At 39.9% G+C, this 19,055-nt stretch overlaps 3 protein-coding genes and 1 long non-coding RNA gene across 7 annotated transcripts; 3 read left to right on the top strand and 1 right to left on the bottom strand.

The window, feature by feature from the left end:
* Positions 1-717: 717 nt before the first annotated feature.
* Positions 718-5,055, top strand: LOC116210261. The gene is made up of 3 exons (XR_004157454.1): positions 718-1,689; positions 2,151-4,665; positions 4,837-5,055. It is a non-coding gene; the product is annotated as an uncharacterized LOC116210261 (long non-coding RNA).
* A 1,656-nt stretch (positions 5,056-6,711) lies between these two features.
* Positions 6,712-9,583, top strand: LOC116212032 (SNF1-related protein kinase regulatory subunit beta-3). Of its 3 annotated transcripts, none has more exons than XM_031546610.1 (3): positions 6,712-7,237; positions 8,753-8,837; positions 8,931-9,583. In XM_031546610.1, the coding sequence occupies exons 2-3, from the start codon at positions 8,811-8,813 to the stop codon at positions 9,255-9,257; spliced, it is 354 nt and encodes a 117-aa protein (XP_031402470.1). In that variant the 5' UTR covers positions 6,712-7,237; positions 8,753-8,810; the 3' UTR covers positions 9,258-9,583. The 3 variants fall into 3 exon arrangements, with proteins under 3 accessions (XP_031402470.1, XP_031402469.1, XP_031402468.1); XM_031546609.1 differs by having other exon boundaries at positions 6,712-7,287; XM_031546608.1 differs by having other exon boundaries at positions 6,721-7,223.
* A 2,985-nt stretch (positions 9,584-12,568) lies between these two features.
* LOC116210724 (high affinity nitrate transporter 2.4-like) lies at positions 12,569-14,592 on the top strand. The gene is made up of 2 exons (XM_031544745.1): positions 12,569-13,378; positions 13,525-14,592. Exons 1-2 carry the CDS (start codon positions 12,569-12,571, stop codon positions 14,308-14,310), a joined length of 1,596 nt encoding a protein of 531 aa, XP_031400605.1. The 3' UTR covers positions 14,311-14,592.
* Positions 14,593-14,798: 206 nt separating this feature from the next.
* On the bottom strand, positions 14,799-17,029 carry LOC116210725. 2 transcript variants are annotated; one of them, XM_031544747.1, is made up of 4 exons: positions 16,871-17,029; positions 15,717-15,925; positions 15,391-15,539; positions 14,799-15,277 (listed from the first exon to the last, which is right to left on the bottom strand). In XM_031544747.1, exons 1-4 carry the CDS (start codon positions 16,914-16,916, stop codon positions 15,190-15,192), a joined length of 492 nt encoding a protein of 163 aa, XP_031400607.1. In that variant the 5' UTR covers positions 16,917-17,029; the 3' UTR covers positions 14,799-15,189. The 2 variants fall into 2 exon arrangements, with proteins under 2 accessions (XP_031400607.1, XP_031400606.1); XM_031544746.1 differs by having other exon boundaries at positions 15,717-15,928; positions 16,871-17,027.
* Positions 17,030-19,055: the final 2,026 nt, after the last annotated feature.

Raw genomic sequence — 19,055 nt, 5'->3', positions numbered from 1 at the left:
AAGGAGGGATTTCGGACTTTGTCTTTAATCCCGTGATCCACCTGAAAATCTTTTTTTTTTTAGTAAACCCATGGTCCAATTGAAAACTCTTTTTTTTTTTTTCAGAAAATGAAGTTCTTCAAAATTAAATTATCCACATTAACACTCTATGAATCCATGAGATAAGTCAATCCGGCCATACAGGTTAGATAGTTCAATATAGACTATTCTCATAAGTGGTTTATAAGGTGACTTGAATTTGAGATTTTTCCAATTATAAAGAAGGCCTAATACTTAATACAATAAAAAAGAAATATTAAATAATTAATAAAGAGACACAAGTAGTTTCATTAGGGCGATACAAATAATATCATTTATGGAAGGGGCAAAAAGAAGACTTGTATTTGGTATGGTAATTTGTGGTGGGGCGAAGGTAAATTAGAATTGCGGTCACAGATGTGGTGCGGTATGAGACAGTGACACTTCAGCCAATGTCGAGCAAAAGAAACACACACACCAATAAATTACGATCTTTGGTCCTCTCCATTTGGCCTGCCACCACTTATATCAAACGACAATATATAAAATAATAAATAATAAACCCAAATACTAATAAATAACCCGATTTATTAAATTACCAAAAAATAAAATAAAAATGTATGGCTCCTTGTTTATGTGTGTATATATATTTCTTTAAAACCCTTCACTGTTACCTATTCTATTGTGTGTGAGCTCTCTAATCGGTCTTTCATCTTCCCTGTTTAGTCGTCATTTCCTCCCCTTTTCTCTCAGTCAGATCGAAAAGCAAGCAAGAGCGTCTTTCTTCCCCTATTTTTTTTTTCAAAAAAAAAAAAAAAACTTTTGCTTATTGGAATAGATTATCGCAACTTTTGTCTCGATTTTCCTTCCATGTCGATGTTTCATCGGATCAAATGCTGCGGGGAGATGAGATTTTCCGGTAGGAATTGGTTTCTGGCAGTTTCCTTTCCCTTAGCTTCTCCTTGAAAACTCTTTTCAAGAATAGTATTCTTTTTCTTATAATATTACTCATGGCCGATTCGGTACGGTGCGATTTGTTCAGTTGTGTAAATTTGAGCTATGCTCCTTTCCTTGATGTCATTCATATGTACTCTATCTTTACTGTTCGTTATTCGACATAAGTTTTTTTTTTCTTCTTTTAAATTTTTCCTCGAAAACGCGGAAGATTAAACGGTTAATGGGACGTGGTAGCTAGTTTTGAATATTATCGTACAACTGTTCTTCTGGTCATGAATTTTGTCTCTTCCCCATTAGGTTCCCCGAACGGTCTGATAATCAGCTCTTTTCTGCACAATATAAGAGCTGACAGCCATGGTTTCCTTCGAAGCCATATGCGGCAATGACCATTCTTGGTTTCCTCCCACCCCTCTTCCTCCCCTCCCCCCTGTGTCGATTGACAGTTGTTGTTTGCGGGAGTAGCATCATCAAGATTCACATGCTGAATCTGCTGGGAGGTGATCTGACATCCATGCCGGTTCCTGGGAGTGAGAATCTTGATGATGCTGCATCGGCAATAAATAACTATAAAGAAACCGATTACCAAGCAAGGGACGTTCGGCCCGAGCTATAGCCAACTGAGTACCCATGAGAGGGATCCAATCCCGACCACATAGTACTCCCTCAGACGCCTCCTCGAAGCTCCACTTTTAATTTGCCTGGGAATTAAACGAGGTGAGATTCTGCTTTTGGTTTGTTTTGGTTTCGGTTGATGTCAGGTGGGGTTTTGCCGTCCAGTTTTATGGGGTTCTTCTGCTAACTGCAAGGAATCCAATTAATTTGATTTGATGATGTCGTTCTTCTTTAATTCCCATAGTCTGTGGTGTTCTGCGATTTGACCCAGAAACCCTAGGATAGGATTTTACCTGCTCTCACTCTCTCCTTTTCTTTTCTTTTCTTTTTTTTTTTTTAAACATTCAACCTCGATTATGACACCGTTCAGATTATCTGTGATACATGGAGGGATCTTCCAAGAAACTTGTACGACCTATTTAAAGAGACACTAACTTTCCTCGCGAGTTGGATTAATTTAGCTTAAGGATGCCCATTTCCCGTTTTCCTTAAACTATATAATATGCGGTCGTGTTAGTAATGCTTTGACTTTGAGTTTCAATTTCCAATTTCATTGATTCTAGCTTAGCCCAAGTCGATGTGCGGCTTGTGAGGCGGTTCGATCGTAATGCTGGGTGTGAGTCTCATGGATCCCAGCACCATATTGTTGGAATAGTAAACACCAGCAGCCACGCACGGGGCGGAAGAATCAGGTAAGATTTATAGAACGTCACATTTGATAACACATATCCATGGATATTATACAGTTATCATCATAGTTTTAATGGCTATAATTTTATGGGCATCTCAATACATTTCGTTGAGCGTATGAAGCTTAGCATTGATGAGACTGACTCTTCTTTTAGACTACCTGAATGTGCAAAATCAAATGTGAGAACAACATATAAATAAATGTGTCCCATATCATCTATCACTCATATGATATTGTTAGGGTGGACCAACTCCAACTGCATCTAGAAAGACATCAAGAAAATACATATGGGCTCTCCAGCCTCCTGCAGCTAGTGCAGAATGTCTTCTCAAACATGGATTGCAATTAATCTTTTCGGGCGTAAAAGAAATGCTTTTTTCATTGAAAATATCTTAAAGTGATGGGCGTTTACATATCTGAGATATATAGTTTGTGCCTTCCATCGCTGTCGGTCTAAGAGCTTTTGGTCATACATAATATAATGTGCTGATAATACTTCTCGGCCGGTCAACTTTGACTTGCCCTTAGAAGATTACCAATGTGTGCCAGCTGAAAAACATTAGTACAAATGTATGAGCTGTTTGCAGTATAACTTTGGTGTCTGAGTTTCAAAATTACTGTAAGCAGTTGATTCCCATTTGGGATTGTTTTCTAATTTATATCGAACAGTCTTTCTTAACTTAAAAATTATAAACTTCTTATATATACTGAAGGATCGTGGTCAGTTTGGTAGAAAGTGAGATCAAAACAACAATCATTCCAATAAAATGTGGATCCAAACAGCTGATCATGTACAAAGAACAACTAACGACATACGTTTATATCGTTCTTGTGTGTGCTACTTCTCTGTAATTTTAAGATCAGACTCTCCAAAGCATACTATACTCTTCGAATGAAAATTTTAGTAATGAAGCAACTTTTCCACAGGCCATATCTCCTTGATCTGCCATATTATACTCTTCAATTTATATCTAATTAAGGAATTTCCCTCACGAAGTTTATCACCAAGTAATCTGCCCCAAGATATATTGTTTTCAATCAATGTACATGCGTTTTGTGTAAGATTAAATTAGACTAATATATCGAGGATACTTCTTTCTTGTAAGTTCCTTCGTATCTACCGGAGACTTTCGGGATACTTCAGTCTGGACCTTGAGATATTTTCTAACTCTTGAGATCTCGAATATCATATGATATCTACCTACTAAAACTGACCCTTGAGGTATCTAGCCCATCAATATCGAAGAAGATATTTCTGCTAGTAACTGGTCAAAGGGACATTAATATCACCCTTGGAATATATATTCCATCTGTATATACTAGAAATTTACCCGTGCATATCACGGTGCCTAACCCGCGAGTACTGCGCTTCAACTATAAATGGTTTTTTTCCAATATGCTCATTGATAGATTAATTTGGAAGATGAAGGAAAAAAATTAAGGGTGAGAAAAATAAAATATAAGAATTGAAAATATAACTTGAAAAGAATTGAAAGTAATGTGATAGGATGTAGGATTATGAGGTTGAGAGGAGAGTGAAATAAGGAGGTTGACACGTGGGAAGAAAGAGAGAGGGAAGAATAATGTTAAGTGAACAAAATTATTCAATCCCTCTCTTTTATTTAAATTTTATCATTTTTAAACTAAGAATATGAAGGTATTTTTTTTTTCAAATTTTCAAGCATATCCTATAAGGTGATAGTTACAAAATCTAAATTCGCTTAAGTAAAAGTATAAAAGATATATAAGATAAGATGTGTGTGTGTGTGACTAACTATAGCTGAAGATGAACTGGTCTAGTTATACTCTTCAGTCTTGATCTGCACCGTGATATCGCAATCCCAAGATGCTGCAAAATAAGGTCCACACATGCATGTGTATATGTATATATCTCCAGCACATTCATTATACTTGCTTGTAAGATCATGATGCGCTTGGTACTATCTCTCAGCTACAATGATTGTAGGGTCTCTCTTCCTTTACCAGAAAAGATATTATCCAGACTCCATTTTTCTCCTTCTTCTGGCATCCGCGTTTTAGTATATATCACGATGATGACATATATGGGTCGGATTTCAATCGATGCTTGTATCTGTATATGTCTTGGAGTTAGATGAAAGCAATTGCTATATATTTTCCTTTTGACTCGACATGTGGCAAATGGCCTGCATCACATATAATATATTGATTACATGAATTTAGCAAGTCGGTCGTGTTAGTTATATGTTTCGTGTCTGAGTTAATTAGATGATTGCTAATTCCATATTCTATCCTCCTTCAACAATTATCCTTCATTCACGCATATATGGAAGTTGGAATCATGATCTGCAAGTGGACGTGGCCATTGGATCCTCTTACGATATGAGGTTATGACGAGCCAGTGCGCAGTACGTACCCACTAGCCAAGCCACAGGCTTCAGAATATTTTTGATTGTTCCCCAATTTTTCAATTTCAGCTCTGTGCAATAATTCAGCATCACTTATTCTTCGAAATCAATACTCTCGCTCTCTCTCCCCCACTACTGATTGATACTTCTTCTTTTTTTTTTCCCCTGAAGTTTTAATTTCTTTAGGAGGTGTGCGCGAAGAGAAGATTTGATGGGACTAAATATTCAGTGAGTATTATTGATTCATCTACTATGTAAGAGTAATAACCAATGAAGATACTTATAGATGGGAATTTGTGGGATCACTGCGAGACAAACTTACTATTTATATGCATCCTTAATAGATATTACTCAATCAAGTAACCGAATAATACTCACCTATTATTTGCTCGTTTGATGGTCCCATAATTGTTCTAGTGGTGGTCCAGTTCGGGCAACTTTATTGAATGTACGATTAGATACATGCAAGTTCGAGGACCATATATAGCTTGCAATGCATGCATGAGAGATCTCGTGGGGCAACACAATTACCTCCTTTTCCAGTCTGTCATATATCCATAATTCAACGATGCCGAAATGCAGGTACATATGATATGTGTCTTAGTAATTCATTATGCCATCTGTTTAATTGTACCGGATCAAGCAGAATTTCTAGCCTTGTCTGTCATTTTGATCAAATTAGTCTAAAGAGTTATCCCCCAAAACCCTAACATATATATTTTCACTACATAAGATATATATATATATATATATATATATATATATATAGTAGTATACAATAATATACAATGCCGTGTCCAGCAGAGTGTGTTATTCAATGTTTCTACTCCGGGAAGAGAAGGGGCGAAACAAATATAGAATGATTTTTTTGGTGCGGTGCCCATATGGAAGTTCATGAGTTAAAGGATATATAATATATAGTAGTCAATTAGGGTGTTCCCCACTATGATAATTGATTAAGAGCATGAGCTTGATTTTTCCTATATTCAGGGATAGCATCCTCGTTGAGCCTTATGTGTGCCTAACAATGAATGAAAGACCTGATGAAGAAGCAAAGCACGAACAAATCTCATCAGAAAAATAATAGGCAATATCGTCGATACGGTATGTGATTTCACGATATGAAAATCGAGAGGCTGTTGTTGACGTAGATTACATCAATAGATATCAAACCATATGAAAATAGATAAGCTGAGATGAAGCATAATGGTGCTCGACAGGGCTAATTCAATTATGAAGAATGCTTTGGTAAAGTAGGGTGTTTAAACGGAAAGCTCACCAGTAATATGACGGCCCAGATCCATATTATCTTATCATATTAGCCCACATAGGCCCAACTGTATGGCAGCCTGGGGCCCATGATCAGCCGGTGAGCTCAATAAATATAATTATATAATCGGCATGAGACAATATTTTGTTTTGGAAAATACCACTAATCACCATCTTAATTATTATTATTATCACATTCACTCATCGAACACTAGTCCCCCCCCCCCCCCCCCCCCCCCCCCCCCCCCCCCCCCCCCCCCCCTTGCCAAAATGACAAGACACACCCCAGAGCAATTATTTTTCCTAATTTTAGTTAAAAATATGTAAACATGTTTATTTGGCAAGAATGGGTACCGATGCTTGGTATCGGTATCAATTTGCTAATGGTATTTTAGTGGGTAAAATTACCATTTCTTAAATGAAGGAAATTTTTTTTTATGAGATTTATTGGTCGGACAATTAAGGAAGGTGAATGAATCACAATTTGTCAATTACATATGCAAATCTCATTGAGATTTTCTCTGTTTTTTATTTCTTTTAAAATAATATATAATTACCCCCAAAGAAAGCATGAGAACGACAACCTACGTGTCGTCCCACCATTGGCCCTCCGCTTGCAAAATGCCAAAATCAGCTACGTATATTCTACGTTCTCTGTCGTATTTTATGTTTCGAGCCAAAGAAAGAAAAATCGATAATAACCAGAGCGAAAAAAAGGAAGGATTTTTGTTTTGTTTTTTTTTTTTTTGGGGCGTTGTTTTTTGCTTTGAGTAAACAGTGAGTCTGGTCTGGTCTGGTCTGGTTTCCCAATCCATCCATCGCTGCGATGCAATTATAAGCCCTTTTTGTCAGATTCTCTTGGCGGATTCCTCAAAGTAAGGAAGTCTCCGCTTTTCTGCTACAACCTCTGTTCGTGTTCGTTCTCCAATTGAAAATTCATATAATTCCCCCTCCAAAAGCCACAAAAAAAAAAGAGTTTTTTTTGCCTCTCCTCGGGGTGTTTTCTTTGCTTTTCCCTCTTTAATTCTTTGTCTATCCATGTCCGACCTTCTGTCAATGCCTCCGTGAAAAAGGGGATTTATTCTCTTGAGGAGGCCTCTCTCCTCAATTAAGGGTTTGGGCTTCTCCTCGGAAATTTAGGATTTTTGTCGGCAAGTTAGGGTTTTCAATCGATTGAGAATTCGAACTGTGCCCTGCATCTAATCTCTAATCTCGGGTGGAGTGTTGAACTGTGAAGAAGCTGCTGTTGATTGGCGGAGCACTACCTACCTACCTACCTCTTCCACCGGGTAATAAATCCCAGGAATGTGCTTGCAATTGTGCCTTTGATCTTTGAGGCATTTAGTTTGATGGGTAGGTTATATTTGATGGGATACTGATGATTTGAGAAGCTGGGATTGCTGAATATATGGTTTTTGATTCAGAAGACATGGATTTGTTCTGTTTAGTTCGCATATTGATTATAGGGCTTGTACTTCGCTTTTTACTGTTGCAGAGATCTTAACTGTATGTAATTTTTCCTTTTTTGATCCTTGCATTGCTTCTGAGTTCTATTGAGGGCAAAATTATTGTCTATTAATTTGCTCATGAATAGTCCAATAATGGGAATGATCTGTCCTTGGGGGACGCTTGCGTACTTTTGCTTTGGAATTTCATGGAGGGCTAATTTCTACTCTTAGTCAATTGCGAAACGAGGTTATACTGGATTTGCTTAAAACGGGGATGCTTTTGAAAGCTTACTTTTCCTGTATGTAATGAGTTAATGGTCATTGCCACAGAATGTTGATCCCCTGTCAGCTTGGGCAAAAAGATGAAATGATAAGTCTTTTTATTCTCGATTAATTTCATGAATGGATTTTCTTGCATTTGGCTGGGGGACTTGTGCTTTACACTATGAGGGTTGGTTCAATAGCAGTACAATGTCTTCCCAGTCCCGAATCACAGGCCATTTGTAGTTTTTTGATGATTTTAACTGAACCATAAATCCTGAATAGAGGTACAGTCATGTATAGTTCTTCCAAATTTGTCTGCTTGAATCTCGGCGGAGTGAATTCTTATTGAATCTGCATGTTAATGGTCATGATGCAGACTATGCAAGGCATTCCTACTTAAACTTTTAGTTCCATTGAATTTGCTCCTCTCATTGTCATATGAGTAGCTTGCAGATGTTTGATGGTATTTCGAGGCATTAGAGTGTGGCTTTTGAGTTCTGAAAATTTGCATGTTAATGGTCTCATGTACTGAAAAGTTTCATGCAAGTCGAGGGCTGCAAGCAAGTATGCCACTCACTGCTGTATTGGAGAATGGAAGATAGGACTAGTTTAACTCGTCGCCCTATTCTGTGCCTGATCAGTATCTCATGAGGGGAATTACATGATGTTGGTACTATCGTAGCAGCATGTCTTTCTAACTACATATGGAGGGAGCTAGGGTACGGTGAACCCTAGCAACTACACATTACTCTCGGTGTGAGAATTTTAGGAGCAAATGGAGACGTCTACACCTTGCATACTCGATTTCTTGACTTGCCATTCTAATTAAACGTCCTATCATCTTTTGTCTTCCGAAGAGAAAAGGTGTGCATGCATATTGGTATGTACTATGTATCTCTTGCTTTGCGGAAAAATATGGCTGTCTGGTTTTCTTCATTTCTTTTACTGGAAACAGAGGCAGGGAATTGCAATGCTTCATCAATAGTGACTTCGATAGTTGTGTGAATTTCAAATGACCGATGGTTTCTCGGAAATAAGTAGGAACCAGTAGTTCCTGATTCTTTCAACTAATGATTGTTCTAATATTAGATGGCTTATGTTTGCAGATTATAGAGTTAATCCCCCGATTGATGGTTCTCTGCTGTTAGATTGAATCTTCTCAACATGAACAATCAGGGTCCGGATGATAATGTGAGCAAGAAAAACTTGGTAGCCCTTCTCTTAACCTTTACCTTTCCTCGAACTTGACTTGTGAATGGGATATATCGCGTGGTTGATTTGCAGGAAGACCGAACAGTAGTGGGATTTGAAGCCCCAGGATCCCCCGACTCCAGCTACAACAACGTGTACCCAATGAACAAAGATGAGACCCGGGAACCGCCCCTAGTTCCGCAGCAACTCCAGCACCCTATTCTGGGTTACCCGCCTACCAGAGATGCTTCGGAGAGTCTCCCACCTCCTCTCAGTGTGCTTCTAAACCATCTCTACATCGAGAACCGAGAGGCCCCTCGGTCTGTTGTGGCTCTGGGGTTCACCCACCGGTTCAGGTCAAAGTATGTCAGCGTAGTGCTGTACAAAGCGGTCCAGAGAAGTGGGGGAACCAGCTCATGATGATGATAGAATTAGATGGCTTATTTTCATCCAAGATTCCTGATGTCCTCTCACAAGACGGGTCTTTGTAGTTGAACAAATAGAGAAGTAGCTATAGGGGATGACACACAAAGTTCTAGTTTCACGGGGCTCAACTTGCTAGGCCGTTATCATTTCTTTTCTTTTCCGTCCTTGTCCAGAGTTTTATTTGATTCGAATTTGTTTGCTTCAGTCTATGTTTTGGACATAGATTGATCACATTCATTCACGATGGATTCTATCGGTTCTCGTCGGTGTATTATATCTCGTGCTTCAACAATATCAAGATCAAGCTTGTAAATGTGAAATTATTGCATGCTACGGGATCATATCTAGCTAGACCTGAACAGGCCCCATCATCTTCTTCTTCTTCTTCTTCTTCTTCTTCTTCTTTTTGATAAGTGACTGCGACTTTAGCTGGTGGAAAAACATATATAATGGGTTGGATGTTGGTACAAACTGATCATATAATCCAATGATGACAGCTTCGTTTGATTCTTCAACATGGAAAGAACCGAACATAACATTTTATAATATGTATGCGTGTATATACTCATTACCGTACAATCCTTTGTCCTGCTAAGCAAGGAGTACTGCGATAAGCGCAAAACGTCCCCTGACTGATAATAATGAAGGCTTATTAAATCACTTATAAAAAAAAAAAAAGAGATGATAATCAAGGGCGTGTCTTTTGGCTTATCAAAAACACGAACGAGCACACTCGTCATCCGGGAGAAATGTCAGCTCAGCTGTTTAATGAATGATAATACCCTAATAATATATATAATCAATAATCAGCAGCTCCTCCTCCTCCTCCTCATCACCATCATCATCGTCATCCCTTTGGTTGGGTATTATTACTAATTAATAGTATTATTCCCTTGAAATTCCAAGAGAGATTATAATATCCGACTGCAGAACTTGCAAGTCAGAGGTTCTCCCTCTCCGATCCATATTAAATAAATCCATAAAGTATATCCCAAGAACCTCTCTTGGCCTGTGAAAGGGTAAGAACTTGGGTTAAGATAATGGTTGTTGTCTCCATCAACCCAGCAGTAGCTGAAGAGAGGATGTGCGGAGGAAATTTGCAGCTCATATGTTCATGTATATATAATAATATTGATAATGTATTGTAATTATTATTAGTAAGTAGCATTTGACCTGAGAAGCAGGAGCAGTTAATATTAGTTTGTCGGCCCAGCTCCAGCTTGATGGACGAATGGACGGATGGGACCCATTTGAATTTTATGGTTTGGCCCCTTCTTGTAAGAAAGTTCAAGTCAACGCTCTATTTTTGTTTTTCCTCATATGCATGTCTGTGAAGACGAACAGATTTGTGTGCTTTTTTCCTCAAAAATACCATGTAAGTCTTGTACGCCTCATTTTAACCGAGTGTAAGAGATCGAATCTCTGACTTAATTAATCGTCCAACAAAATCTTAACTCGCTCTTCTTTTAGTTACCTTTTCTTTATACAATCAGTGTAACTATATATATATATATATGTATGTACATATATAACGGTCATTTTCCGGTTATATATATATAGGCTACTTATTATTATTAATACCAAGCACACGAAAAATGAAATCAGAAAAGCCATATATGTTTGTGTGCGTGCACGCGCGTTTGAAAAAAATTCTTAACTCTTCGCATATATGTAAACGTATCAAGTTAATTAATAGTTTGATTTAGAGAGCCGCCACATATATAGCTAGATTCAGTAATGAGAGTAGGCATACATATACATATATGTGCATGTATGTGTTTCTTGATCGAATTAAAACAATTACTTGGACCCCTTTATCGTATTGAAGAGGTAAATTAACCTGTCAAAACAAGTTGTAAGACATTGAATTCTGTCTGCGTACGTACGCACACGGATGGAGAAGCTGACAAAATTATTAACAAAGGGGGGGGGGGGGGGGGGGGGGGGGGGGGGGGGGGGGGGGGGGAACCCACACAGAATCACTTTGAATGTTCTCCGGTTTGATGCTTATGTAACATATATATATATATATATATATGTGCGTATATGAAAAATCATATATAAAATGAGTTGCAAGTGTCATATGAAGCAGCTCATAGTGGCAACGAAGAGCCGAAATTCAGGATTTAAGCAGCTGCTTATCTCTCATTAAATCACTTATAATTCTTTCCAAATTAAATGATATATCTATTTTATCCATGGAATTTTATTACATAATTTTTTTGGGTTCTTAATTACCACTTTTTTCCATCCTAAGGGAAAACGGGGTTAACGGAAAATCCCATGCGATGAAAGCATCGCCGTTGGAAAGAATAAGGCCAGAAGAGCTCTCCTGACATCGATGCTATATATTCACCATGACTTATAATATTACTAACTTGACTGGAGCAATGCATGCAAACATGCACGTACTGTGTAGCAATTACGACGTACAGCCAGTACTCATAGCTCGAGACTCATGTCACTCAATCCATGATCCATCGGCCTCATTTATGTATGTATATGCTGAATCCGAAGAACGAAACTTCCCTGGAGAGTAAAACCGCGTAATTATTGAGAAAGTTGCATGGCCTTTAATTAGCTGCTAAGAATGGAATGAATAATTACTCGACTACAAATGAATGCCAAACTATATTATCTGCGGTGGCTAGGTTAATCACCAGCAATGCATTGAGATTCATGTATATATTTTATATATTAATCGGGGAAGTTGACGATCCTTTGGGATACACGATGAGACTCTCTCCCCTCTGTTCAGTCAGATGCGGCGAAGAGGGATTCCCTTAGCCTCTTCTTCTGTATACTATTACTTACCATTTAAGTTAATTTAATTGCCGTATTAACTAGATTCTTAGCATTAAATCATACGGGAATCTCCTCAATTTATTAACTTAAGTTCATCTTCGCTTTTGAATATCTAATTGGCTTTAGTCATGAGATGCTTCTAATGAATTTCAAATCCTTTTATATATATATATATATATATATATATATGTTGATAAAGTCTATTCATATGGAACGCAACTGCACTATATCTCACGCATTATTCTTATTTTTGACGGTAAGAAAGTCAAATGTATTATTCTAATCTTCAGAACACAGCCATTGGGAATCTCCAGTGGCTACAATCTCTCGTCCTGAACTTTCGGTTTTACACACTATGATAAAATGTCAACTCGCTCATGACCAAATTCCCATATAAATACCTCCACGGCCATCCCCTCTCTCCACACCCTTTAAACTCATCCAAACAAGCATATATACATTTCATAGCATCATCAAATTGCCTAATAATTTGAGCAACAATGGCGGGAGTTGAAGGCTCACCAGGGAGCTCCATGCATGGAGTCACGGGCAGAGAGCAGACCTTTGCCTTCTCCGTAGCCTCCCCTGTTGTCCCCACCGACACGACTGCCAAGTTCGACCTCCCCGTCGACTCTGAGCACAAGGCCAAGGTGTTCAAGCTCTTCTCCTTCGCCAACCCCCACATGCGGACCTTCCACTTGTCTTGGATCTCCTTCTTCACGTGCTTCGTCTCGACCTTCGCGGCTGCCCCCCTGGTCCCCATCATCCGGGACAACCTTGGCCTCACCAAGCAGGATGTCGGGAATGCTGGGGTCGCCTCCGTGTCTGGTTCCATCTTCTCCAGGCTTATGATGGGCGCTATCTGTGACCTCTTGGGCCCACGGTATGGATGTGCATTCCTCATCATGTTGTCCGCCCCAACCGTGTTCTGTATGTCGTTCGTCGCTGACGCTGGGGGCTACATCGCGGTCCGGTTCATGATCGGGTTCTCGCTGGCCACATTCGTGTCGTGCCAGTACTGGATGAGCACTATGTTTAACAGCAAGATCATCGGGCTGGTGAATGGGACCGCAGCGGGGTGGGGCAACATGGGGGGCGGGGCCACCCAACTGCTCATGCCGGTGGTCTACGAGATCATCAAGAAGGCGGGTTCCACCCCATACACTGCCTGGAGGATCGCCTTCTTCGTCCCTGGGTGGCTACATGTGATCATGGGCATCTTGGTGCTAACCATGGGGCAGGACCTGCCTGACGGGAACTTGGGTGCCCTCCAGAAGAAGGGTGACGTTGCCAAGGACAAATTCTCCAAGGTCAGTTCGATCTTCTTCCCGTTGACACGGATTTAATTAATTCTTCTGCGTTATTATATATTGCATTTGATTTCTGAGTTCAGTGTATTACCGTCATTTCGACTGCAAATTATAGCTCAATTTTTTTTTACTGTGGCTATCTTCAGGTGTTTTGGTATGCAATCACGAACTATAGGACGTGGATCTTTGTTCTTCTCTATGGCTACTCCATGGGAGTCGAGCTGTCAACCGACAATGTCATTGCAGAGTACTTTTACGACCGGTTTAACCTCCAGCTCCACACTGCGGGAATCATCGCAGCCTCCTTTGGGATGGCCAACTTCGTTGCCCGACCATTTGGAGGGTATGCCTCGGATGTAGCCGGCCGATACTTCGGCATGAGGGGAAGGCTGTGGACCTTGTGGATCCTGCAGACCCTTGGGGGCGTGTTCTGTATCTGGCTAGGCCGGGCCAACTCTCTCCCGATCGCGGTCCTGGCAATGATCCTCTTCTCCCTTGGGGCCCAGGCTGCCTGCGGGGCCACGTTCGGTGTCATCCCATTCATTTCCAGGAGGTCCTTGGGGATCATCTCGGGCCTGACAGGCGCTGGTGGGAACTTTGGTTCTGGGCTGACCCAGTTGATCTTCTTCTCAAGTGCGAGCTTCTCCACGGCGACAGGCCTGTCCCTCATGGGGGTGATGATCATGTGCTGCACGCTGCCCGTGACACTCGTGCACTTCCCGCAATGGGGGAGCATGTTCCTCCCTCCTTCCAAGGACATTGTTAAGTCGACCGAGGAGTTCTATTATGGGTCGGAGTGGAACGAGGAGGAGAAGCGCAAGGGGATGCATCAGGCAAGCCTCAAGTTCGCCGAGAACTCACGCTCGGAGAGAGGGAGGAAGGTGGCCTCGGCGCCCACTCCCCCCAATACAACACCCGCCCATAATGTTTGATGATTCGACCCAAGCCCAGGACTCGATCCCCGGTCGACTCATCAAGATTGAAATAGCAGTTGCATCACCTCTAATCAAGGTTAATTTACTTCAAGTTTGCTACTAAACTATGTATACTATGCATCATATACTTGTTTGAATCCTTATTATGGAGATCTGTCCGCGTCATGCGTGTTTGTGTCTTCAAGGACAGCATTTGCAAAGGTGGCAATATTTAATGCAATCTTCTCAATCATAGAATTTGTATACTATAAATGAAGAGAGATCTCAGTTTCAGATAAATCCAAAAGCCTCTTTTCATAATTATATTCGATTCGATCGCGAGGCTTAGTTAAGCTTGTGCTTAAAATAGTCTTCGAAAGAAATGGATGGAATTGGAAGAGATTCAGTTGGAATTTGACGGAATCCATAAAATATTGATTAAGAAAGAGCACCCTTATCTGTATATTCATCAGGTGGCCCGGTGGATGGATAGTGGATACTTTGACTTTACTCACGATCAATAATGGAATTTTAAATAAATAAATAAACAGCGTGCTGGAATTATTGGAGTGAACTACATTTCTTCCCATAAACAACAGATCAAAGCTATCTGAGTTGTGATATCTCGGATCCATATGTGACAGCTCGCTAACCGACTTTTAAAACAGATTTTCTTCTCTTCGTCTTTTTGACTTGGCTGATGGATCGAAGATGTGCCTTGCACTAATATCTAACATGAACACGGCGGAAACGTCTTGAACATCAGTTCGGATATCATTGGTTCCTCCCCGCGAACGTAAGGTTATATATACAGGATCTTGAAAACAAATGCAAAAGAGAATACTCTAACCGGAATTCTCAAATGCTTAGTTTCACGAGCTGATGATTTGAGGGCAGCTATAAGTTCAACTTCCCACGTCCACCGCAAGTACTGCAAGCACGAGAAGACGAGCATTTTGTGCAGTAACTCCATTTCTTCGGGAGCCTGCTTAAAATAAAGTCAGTTGAAATTAGCTTCATTTATAGGCATCGGGATCTCAGGAGTGAAAGAGATTATTCAAGTGAATGCACGCATAAACACTGTTGAAAATACTGTACCCTGCAGTATATCGAGTAGCCATGTTCTTTGCAGTTAGTCTTGCCCTCTCAGCGCTATCTTCTGATAGCCTCTTAAGCACGAAGCCCTCACCTTTGCACTCCGAACATATACCAGAACCACCACAGTCCTCGCATGTTTTCTGAGGAAACTGTTGTTTTTGAAAGCAGAGATTGTTCAGGAAAAGCAATGAACATTTTAAAGCTCAGCGAGGGTTCTCGTTGAAATTCGCTGGGCCACTTACGCTGCAATTTTATGTATGCTCATAGAGCTACACCTATAACAACTGGGAAATTAAATGCCACACAGGAATGTAGTGTTATCTGACCTTGGATTCTTCGGAAGCTTTTGTTCTTTTCACGAGAAGTGTGGCTGCAGCACCCACGACAGTAGCAGCAACAGCTACTGAAACTGCGGTTTCAGGCAGTGAAGATGGAATGCTAGAGGAATTCCTCCTTCGAATCCCTTGAAAATTTATGCTACTGCTGCAGAGATGAGGTTGAAAGGACTCGAGGACTCTGTACTTGCACCAGCTAACTGCTTCACATCAGTAGAGAACTATCAGCCAGCGAACGAGTAAAATGTACAATGAGTGTTTCTTGAGTGATCTCACTCATAAGCATTGAAACTATGTCTACTTTTTAGCAGAAGCTTTACTCCGAGATCATAATGCAAGACTAAGGATTCAAAATAACTGCTTATTCCAAACTCAATCATGTCCTATAGATTGGATTGTCATTGTTCTGCCTCCACAAATTACTCGAATATTTTCACAAATAACGGGCTAGTTTTATATGTGAAAACAAGTCAGGTAATGCTCATATTTACCCCAAACCAATTGAAAGTTTTCGCTATTTGAAAGATAAGGATGAAGATCAACGGACTCGTGAAACATTACACTTGAACCCAGTTGCTGCTTCACATCATCAGAGAACTATCATCCAGCCAACAATAAATAGATAAGAAACGTTTATTAATGACATGTTCAGTTTTCCAGATCGTACAAAATTAAGGATTCGAAATAACTGCTAATTTAGAACGAAATCACACATTAGATTGGACCGGCGCTCTGCCTCTACCAGTTAATCAAATTTTCATTACCAATACTTCAATTCAGGCAGCTAGTGCTCATAGTTACCCTCCAACCATTGGAATATCAAATCGACTGCTAAAAGCAAGAAACTCAAACGGGCTTCTCCAGGTAGGAAAACCAGAACATCAACAAAACCAGGAAGTTAGCTAAGCCACAACTACCAAAATTTGTCTGAAAATTAGGGACATAGCCGCCATCTTTAAAATTAAGAATGCATATGTTACAGATGCTCACAGACAGCAACTTATTGCAGCAAACTTGGGATTCAGCATGAGCCAGCAAAGCTGTGTTATTGGTTTCAAGAATGAGCTAAGAACTGCCAAGAACATATAAAAATGGGAACTTGGAAGAAGAAATGTACAGCGGAATGAAAGCTGCAGAAGTCTTACAAATGGGAACTGATAAAGAAGGGAAATTGTGAAGTGCGGTATCCATTTTCTGACAACTGAAGCAGCAACCGTGCCCTGTTACCCTTTTTCTTCTCCTCTTTCTCCACTCTTATCTCGTCGGGCTTGACAGCATCGACTGCTGAAGAAACCAAATTTATTTATTTGAATAAAAATTAAAATAATACCAATTTCACTTCCAAAAATTGCCCCCTTTCTTTTTCCCTTTGTCTTTCTATTTTTCTCTTTCCTTTGGTCATCGTCATGCTTGGGAAAGAATTTGCACAGTTTGTTTTTTCGGTTACTATGAGACTCAATGGGCTAGGCTAATTTAAGAAAATAAAATACTTAATATAGAAATAGTAAATACGGGTAATTTCACAACGAAAAATAGAATCTAAAAATCATGCGAGTGTGCGTGACAATGCACTACATCCTATAGAAATTTACAATGAATCATCTTTTCCGGAGCAGTAATTATTTTATTTTCTTTTTCTTTCGTTCATTTAATATATCCTTTGGGTAGATTGTCTTGTTTCTATTCTCTCCAACCAGCTTCATTGCACGTGAGAAGATATTTGTTGCGTTGGGCTTGGGCTGGCGCAAACAATCACGCGCATCATGGAATTGCATTGCCATAAACAACATTCACCGCTCTCATTACTTTTTTTTTTCCCCCCTCTAAAATAGAGAATGTTATATGTAACATATATAACAAGACACGCCAAAATAAATTTTTTCTGTTTTGTAAACAATAGTATATGTGTTTATATTACATATTTACACTACCAGTTTCGATGTGTGCAACAACCATTGGCTTGTAATACACGTCACGTGATATATCCATTACATAGAATACTTTCTCTGTATATAAAAGGAGAGCACAAAATCTATTTCTTCGGTGGCAAGAGCACAAAATATTTTCCTACTACGATTTCTTTTGATACAACTCAATTAATACAAATTCAACCATGCAATAATCTCTCCAAAAAACACGAGCCGTGGACGCTATGGTTATATATGTTCATGAAATCATCAGCAAGTAGAAATACAATAAAAATCCCAGATATATCATGATCTCAGAAATTTCAAGAAATTCCCTATGTGGTTGTTATAAGTTGATTGAATTTACAAACCATGACATCCTCCTTTTGTCCTAATTTATATATATATATATATATATATATATTCTTGAAGATATCTCTCCCTATATTACATTGAATGATACACATGTACGTAGAAAACATTGGCATGAGGCAGGCATTAAAGTGGTGCCACCAGGGCGGGAACACTCAAAAAACTTGAAAGAAGAAACTTCACCATAATAATGAGGAGATATCCATAATTAATATTTATGATACCTGCAAGCCAAAATCAAATCTAATTCTGGACACAGAGAGAGAGAGAGAGAGAGAGAGAGAGAGAGAGAGAGAGAGAGAGAGAGAGAGAGAGAGAGAGAGAGAGAGAGAGCATTAACAGAAACTCACGAGCATCTTCCCACCTTCCTCAGTCCAATGTCCAAAAAGCCACCACCACCACCACCTCACCAAAACTTGAGCTAACAGATGGGATGAGCTGTGCCCTTTGTGTTGTATGTGTGCTTTTCAAATATATGCCTCTTTCTGCCGATCGATGTACATTTTCATCAGCTGCTCACGAGCCCATTTAATAACATTTACAACGTACAACACTTCCCCCGCCCCTCCTATATATATATATATATATATAACCTCAAACGTCCTCTCCTCTCTCATATCATATTAAGCTAGCTAGCACAAAGGAAGCTTGAATTAAAGAGAAGAAAGAATAATGTCTACTAGCCGTTCGTTTCTCCCTATAGTTCTCTTCATCATCATCGTCCTAACCCTATCTCCTTCTGCACTGAAGAGCGTAGAGGCTGCCCGAGGAGGTGCTTTCCTCTCAAGTGTCCCGAGCACCCAGATGCCGTTGTTTCCCGAGTCCAGAGACCTCACAACCATGAAGCTGCCTCCTTTCTTCCGGGAGCGGACTAGAGCCTTTGGCGGGAGGGAAGTGAAGGGTTGCATGCCAAAGGGGCTAGGGCATTCCTCTGCTCCTAGCCGGTTTGTCAACTATCAGCCTCTTGGCTCCGCAGCCAGTAGATGTTCATCATCATTGTCGCCGCCAGCCTACCCACCGTCAATTAAGCCATGATGATCGGCTGCCTTTA

This window comes from Punica granatum, chromosome 6 (assembly GCF_007655135.1).
Source record: "Punica granatum isolate Tunisia-2019 chromosome 6, ASM765513v2, whole genome shotgun sequence".
Lineage (NCBI taxonomy): Eukaryota > Viridiplantae > Streptophyta > Magnoliopsida > Myrtales > Lythraceae > Punica > Punica granatum.
The sequence above is the reverse complement of the archived record's forward strand: the minus strand, read 5'-3'. Positions and strand labels throughout refer to the sequence as shown.

Excerpts from the sequence above, each read along its gene's own strand:
- LOC116212032 (XM_031546610.1), top strand. The coding sequence starts at position 8,811 with ATGAACAATCAGGGTCCGGATGATAAT. Across the intron at positions 8,838-8,930 it reads ATCAGGGTCCGGATGATAAT|GAAGACCGAACAGTAGTGGG; the intron begins GTGAGCAAGAAA and ends GTTGATTTGCAG.
- LOC116210724 (XM_031544745.1), top strand. The coding sequence starts at position 12,569 with ATGGCGGGAGTTGAAGGCTCACCAGGGAGCTCCATGCATGGAGTCACG. Across the intron at positions 13,379-13,524 it reads CCAAGGACAAATTCTCCAAG|GTGTTTTGGTATGCAATCAC; the intron begins GTCAGTTCGATC and ends GGCTATCTTCAG.
- LOC116210725 (XM_031544746.1), bottom strand. The coding sequence starts at position 16,916 with ATGGATACCGCACTTCACAATTTCCCTTCTTTATCAGTTCCCATTT. Across the intron at positions 15,929-16,870 it reads TTCTTTATCAGTTCCCATTT|CAGTTAGCTGGTGCAAGTAC; the intron begins GTAAGACTTCTG and ends ACTGATGTGAAG. Across the intron at positions 15,278-15,390 it reads GCTACTCGATATACTGCAGG|GCTCCCGAAGAAATGGAGTT; the intron begins GTACAGTATTTT and ends TATTTTAAGCAG.